The 6,352-nt window shown below is 41.9% G+C and overlaps 2 protein-coding genes across 5 annotated transcripts in view; one reads left to right on the forward strand and one right to left on the reverse strand.

The window, feature by feature from the left end:
• OFD1 (OFD1 centriole and centriolar satellite protein) overlaps positions 1–704 on the reverse strand; it is a 35,714-nt gene extending 35,010 nt beyond the window's left edge. The window contains exon 1 of one of the 2 annotated variants that reach the window (XM_064407653.1): positions 564–704. The gene's annotated coding sequence lies outside the window, so the exon portion shown is untranslated. Of the gene's footprint in view, position 1; positions 108–563 lie in introns of those variants that run through there. The other variant, XM_064407654.1, reaches the window with a different exon arrangement.
• On the forward strand, positions 55–5,916 carry TRAPPC2 (trafficking protein particle complex subunit 2). 3 transcript variants are annotated; one of them, XM_064407685.1, is made up of 5 exons: positions 55–188; positions 1,001–1,111; positions 2,713–2,855; positions 3,573–3,660; positions 4,515–5,916. In XM_064407685.1, exons 2-5 carry the CDS (start codon positions 1,019–1,021, stop codon positions 4,611–4,613), a joined length of 423 nt encoding a protein of 140 aa, XP_064263755.1. In that variant the 5' UTR covers positions 55–188; positions 1,001–1,018; the 3' UTR covers positions 4,614–5,916. The 3 variants fall into 3 exon arrangements, with proteins under 3 accessions (XP_064263755.1, XP_064263757.1, XP_064263756.1); XM_064407687.1 differs by lacking the exon at positions 55–188 and adding an exon at positions 620–759; XM_064407686.1 differs by lacking the exon at positions 55–188 and adding an exon at positions 782–899.
• The last annotated feature ends 436 nt before the right edge of the window (positions 5,917–6,352 follow it).

Here is a 6,352-nt window from a genome sequence, read left to right on the forward strand (position 1 = left end):
CGGGAGGGCGCCGGGGCCGGGAGCGGGGCCGGGAGCGGGCAGAGCAGAGCAGGGCAGGGCAGGGCAGGGCAGGGCAGGGCCGCTCTGGGCGTCGCTGCGGCGGCCGCTGAGGCGTCACGGGGCCGCCGGATGGGGCGGGCGCAGCGCGGCGGTTCCGGCGGCCGCGGGCGGACGGGGCGCGGCGCAGGGTAGGCGGCGGGCCCGGGGGGACCTGCGGGCCGGGCCCCTTCTCCCTGCCCGCCTGTGCCGCTGGGGACCGCAGCCCCGCGGAGTCAGGGCCTGCCCCCGGGGAGGCCGGGCGGCGGCGGGACGGGTCGGCCTTTCCGGGCACCTCTGGAGTGGCCGGGGATGGAGCCGTGGGATTGTCCCGGGCCGCCGTGTGCCAGGGAGGAGCCGCCCGCCGTCTGCCGCCCTTCCCCTTCTGCTGGCCGTGAGCAGGGCCCGGGGACGGGCAGGCGAGCAGGGGGCTGCGCGTTATGGCCTGGGACCGCTGTGTCCGGGTGGCCAGGGGCTCCCGGGGGTAAATCATCCACCGATGCACGGCACGAGTCGGTTTCAGGCACCTGGGTTCACTTCCAGGTCCCTTTCCCAGGGATATTCTCCGGCTCCCCCAGAATCTGTCATGTTGGGAGGGAACAGCGGCATCCGGCCCAGCCTGCTCAAACAGGAGCACAGGACACAGAATTGTGTCCAGACGGTTCTGGAATAACTCCAGCCTCTCTGGACAGGCTGTTCCAGTGCTCAGTCACACGCACAGCAGTAAGTTCTTCCTCGTGTCCAGGTGGAACTGCCCGGACATCAGTTTCTGCCCGTTGTTTCTCATCCTGGTGCGTGGCTGCACCAAGAAGAGCTCGGCTCCATCCTCGTCGTGTGCATACCTAAATGTTTATCTCCCTCTGGTAAATATGGATGGGAGCACACTGGCTGATTTTTAGGAGCTCTTCTACATGGATTAAGAGTTCGTATAAAGACTCATCAGCATTTTTGTCTTTTCTTGTAGGGAGCATTGTTTTGAAGAATGTCTGGGAGTTTCTACTTTGTGATAGTTGGTCATCATGATAATCCCATATTTGAAATGGAATTTCTGCCTCCTGGAAAAGTAGAGTCAAAGGTGTGTTTTTTCCCCCCTTGACACTCCTGTGATTCTTTTATAATTTTACTGTGTATTAGAAGCTTGACCAGCATTGTTGTTAAAAGAAGTATCTACTGTTTTCTGGGGTTTACTGAACAGAAATTTTGTCATAGGGAGTAGAACTCTGGATTTCCCAAGTCTCTTAAAAAATCTTTGACAGATTGTACTAGTTCTTCACAAAACACAGCTTCCTTATATATTCCCTGCTGTATGTTATATATATCTTAGTTTTGCTTTGGTAATTTCTCTTAGTGTGCAAAGGTTTTATAGTAGCTGTTCACTGTTTAATGCCACTTACTTTTAAGACATTCATAATATGGTAATAAGGTAAAGTAAGAAACATAAATTTGAAAGCTCTATTCAGTCCTTTATTCCTTATGCTATACCTATTTTTTAAATCATCTTCATTAGTCATACTTGCTTTTAAGTAAGGAATATTGATAAATAAAGACTTTGAAAATGTGGTAAATGGAATACTACTCAATAAGTATTGTTTCCAGTGGGAAAAGAACAAATCTATCTGTAAGTGGCATTACATCAAAGAAAAAATAGACTTCAGAATAAAATGCATGTATCTGTGAGTGGAAGTATATGCTGTCACTGATTGGAACTGCATGGTATCATCTGTATTTTGAACTAATATCCCATAAAAGCTCATAAATAAGGCTACTTAGGCTAGACTTTCTGTGAGGATGTGTAAAAGCTGATTGCAGGGAAAACCTGAGAGGTGAGAGTGGCAGTAACAGCATCCTGTTACTATGAGAAACAGTACAAAACTACTTCTTCTTCCAGTCTAATAAAAGCTTCCAGTGTGGTTTTGTCCTATATCTCTTCTTGGCAGACGTCCTCTGGTGTTCTAGACTGCCTACAAAGTACACAGACCAAACACCGTGATCTTGTGTTTATTATTGCAAGAGGTGCAGTTTACATCTGCAGGCATATATTTAATACTAGTTGCAGAAAAAAGAAGACCCCAAAACCAATAAAACAATCCTGTTTCTAGGTAAACAACATGAGAAAAACAGAATCTTTAGGTGATTATATCAGCATACCTGCCCTCTGTATTTATGCTTTCTGCATCTGTCCCCCAGCTTTTACACATTGTAACCTATGGGTCAATTTCAGCCAAATTTGACTGAAATTTTATAGTCCAGAAAATGCTACATTTTATGTATGCTATGTAAATATCACAAAACCAGATGTCTGGAAAGAAGAGAAAAAGACATATGAGGGCTTATATTGTGGAATAAGTTAGCAGTGGGAGTTTGCCCATCAATAAACAAAAGAATTCATGCTTGAGTTCGTTCCTGAGATGTAATACAGGCTTTACTGATTTTGTTGCTCTCAGGACTGGTTTTGTGATGATCTTTTTATTATGGCTTCTTTTCTCTCTTGAAACCAAGTATCATGAAAACATATGCTAGTTTCATTTAATTACAGGATGGCACAGGTGACAGAAAAGCAGGGTATATGTAACATTATGTAACTTGAACATTGGTTCTGGAGCAACTTGAGCAAATGCTTGTTCATGTTTCATTCCTTTCACTGAATTACGGATCTGTCTTCTGGAACTGCATTAGGATGACCATCGCCACCTCAACCAGTTCATTGCCCATGCTGCTCTCGACCTCGTAGATGAGAACATGTGGCTTTCTAACAACATGTACTTGAAGACTGTGGACAAGTTTAATGAATGGTTTGTTTCTGCTTTTGTCACAGCTGGACATATCCTTCCCTGTTCTCTTTCCTTATATTTATTTAAGAAAAGCCTTTTCCCAGAAAGAGGTAAGCATAAAGTGAGTTTGGAACAGATTTCTCTGGCTATTCGCTATTATTGTTAGAGTCATCAGCTTCAGGAAGAGCTGTATTGGGAGGCACAGCAGCTGGGAACAGTTGGAAAGGTGGATTTTTACCTTTGTAGGAGCTAAAATAGCATACTGAAATGTGGTACATGGAGTAAAGAGGTATGAGAGGCTCTGAGCAAGCTTTTATGATTCTCTGTTCCCACCCTTTTGACCGTGCTGGAGAGGAGAAGCGGCAGTGAACATGCCTGGTGTCAGTCACTCCAGTGGTGAAAATGCAGTTTTAAGGCTTGATACTATGTACAGGTAGAAACATTTGTTACACATAGCAAGTAACACTGAATGACATTTTAACTTTAGGTGGCTGAGATGCAGGGAGCATCCACGTTCAGAATTACATTGTTTTAAAAAAGAAACCTTGGATAGAGAGGTGATTATTTTCAAATAGGGGGATGTTAAAATATAAAGGTAATGTTTTCCAAATTTCTTTGCTTCGATTACTTTTTTAAATGCTTCCTCCTATGAGTCACTGCTATTTCGTGTGCAGCTGAACATTTTAGGTATATATTAGGTGTACATGCTTATCTCAGGATAATGTCTCTTTTCTTTGTAAAAGTTTTATTCTCCTTAATTACTGTACATATGAGATTTATAATGCTTCATGATGTAAGGCAAGAAGATGGAATTAAGAACTTCTTTACTGATGTATATGAGCTGTATATAAAGGTAAGAAATCATTTTTATCATTTTGCTGCACTACTTTTAAGCGTGTTCTGCTGTTTGTGCTCAGGCACAGCTGTATTAGCATGTTTTCTCTTGAGGGCCTGTATAAGCAAGCACCTGCACAGTCCACATCAGCTAGAGCTGGTAATATGTGACACAAAGGCTGTATTTTCCATTAAACAGAATAGGTTTTTTAAGTTTTATAAACTGTGCTCTTTTAGACTTCTTCACTTTAGTCCCATGATTTTTTTGTAGAATAGATTAGAATGGTTTGGGTAGGAAGGGACCTTAAAACCATCTACAGCTTCCTTGCCATGGGCAGGGACACCTTCCACTAGACCAGATTGGTCAAAGCCCCATCCAACCTGGCCTTGAACAGCTCCAGGGGTGAGGAATCAACAACATCTCTGGGCAACAGAGAACTTGTGGGGCAACTTCTTGTGATGCATTTTGTGGGAATATGGTATCATTAATGATGGTAATGAGAGGACTCTTCTATAGAGCCGATAGCTTTGCTCTTGGAACACATAGCCCTTGTGCCCAAATCCTGGTGGTACTTCCACTAGACAGGGTCATGGCAAACAGTCATGGGAAGCATCACCATCTAGCCTCCCACAGGCACTCAAATGATCCTAATTTCCACCAGTGTGTTGGGTTTGCTCTGAGGAGCTGGTGCTATGGGATGGCTCTGCACATGCATGGGAAGAATGCAAGGGCCTGGAAAGCAAGGACTGTTTAGGAGGTCAGTGCTCTTAATGACACTAAACAGGCTGAAAGCTAGTAGTAGGTGTCACCTGAAGTGACATTTTCCAGGGCTGGGCATTATGCTTACTGATGGGTTTTTCTTCTTTCCCCAGTTTGCAATGAATCCATTTTATGAACTCAATACTCCTATTCGATCCACTGCCTTTGAAAGGAAAGTCCAGTTCCTTGGGAAGAAACACCTTTTAAGCTGAATAAATAAATCTCCTGAGTGAGTGCTTTTTCCCTGCCTTCCTGGTTGTTTGAACTGTACTTCGTCTGGTTAGTCCCCTGCATGTTTTATATTCATCTTCTGAAGACTGACTAATTGGATGCTGAAGCAGCTTTTTCTTTTGCTGATATAGATAAGAAAAGCCAAGCTTCTCTAGCTAAAAAAAGGTGTATCTCAAGAAGTTTCCTTTTATGTGATATGAAAATAAAGTTCTAAACTGTCAGAGGCTGCAGAGGTACAAAGGAAGAAAGTGAGTCATTATATATTAATGCATATGCAAAGTGTAAGCCTCTGACACAGGGTAGGAGGAAATCAGACCTAAATGCAAAAGATGTTCACCAGTCACCTGGTTTAATATGAGCAAAAGGAAATTCTTGACTGTTTGGCCTAAGTGCTTAATTTTATAATAAACTTTCCTAGTTGTATTCCTTCAGTAGAGAGTTCACTCTGCAGACTAACCAGACTAACATTACACTCTGTGGTAGTAAATCAAGCCTCTATTTATTGATGTGTAATTGTATGTATATAAAGTGCTCAATAAAAAATAGAAAAATCAGAAAAGCTGTCTCCAGTACATCAAGAAATTCTGAGGAAAACCCCTAAAGTTTAAAAGTGTCTAATTTCAAATTTTCTGTGTATTTAGTGCAATAGACATTTAGCTGCAGTGTTGCATCAATGAATGTCAGGGCAGATCTGGCTCTGCCCTGACATTAATTCTAACTCACACATGAAAACAACCCAAACTGAATTTACATGTTTAAACCCACTGTTTTTTCCCATTATTTCTTCAACTGCTGAAACTTTCTTTTTGTAATTAAATTTAGAGGAGGATCTTTGCACCATGAAACTGCATTTGATGAGGCTTCAGAAAGGCATCATTTGGCCTGTCTGGCTCCTACTCCATTGTAAAATGTTTTAGGAACCATTTTGCAAAGCTTAACATCATTCCAAACCAGTAACTTTTGAATAGATCATTTGTCATATATGTACCTAATACTTTGCTTGGGTTTACAATATTAAGTATTCTGTTTCTTTTTGCAGCCAATCTGTATAAGCTATCTTTTACTTTTTTTTTCAATGTCTGTAAAGTAATTTCCAAAGGAAGTGACATTCTATTCTAAGAAATATTTTGCATAGTCTGTATAATCAAGGGGACCACATCTGTATGTGCTGTAAGTGTACAGTCAGTCATTATTTCTGCATTTACTGCTAAACTGTCATTGTAAAACTTTCCATAAGAAAAAAAGAACATATTTACCTTAAATAAAACATGAAATGTTGTAGTATGGATGCCTGTTGAGTATACTTGAAGTGATTTAGAAGAAAACTAGATAACCACAGTAACATATCTGGTGGGGTGGCCACTGAAGATGGGAATACCTGTCTTTGCAATGTTTTTGCATATAAACTGCATTGTACAGCACTTTGATAGTCATGTAATTTTATATAAATCAATTTTTTTCTGTGTACATGGAAATAACAAACACACTTGAGGTAAAACATTCTTGCTCATGTGATAAGGAGCCACTGAGATGCAGTTATTTTCTGCCTCCTCCCCTGTAGCATGATGGCTGGAAAAATACTAACAGTTAAGATTCACTGAGGAAGTACTTTAATTAACCATATACTTAGCAGGAAGAAAAGGCTTGACAAATATGAAGGATTAGTGCTAACAGTTTCTACCACTTTTAGAAGCTACGTTGTTTTATAATTGCATTTGCT

The sequence above is a fragment of the Passer domesticus genome, chromosome 2, assembly GCF_036417665.1.
Source record: "Passer domesticus isolate bPasDom1 chromosome 2, bPasDom1.hap1, whole genome shotgun sequence".
Taxonomy (NCBI): domain Eukaryota; kingdom Metazoa; phylum Chordata; class Aves; order Passeriformes; family Passeridae; genus Passer; species Passer domesticus.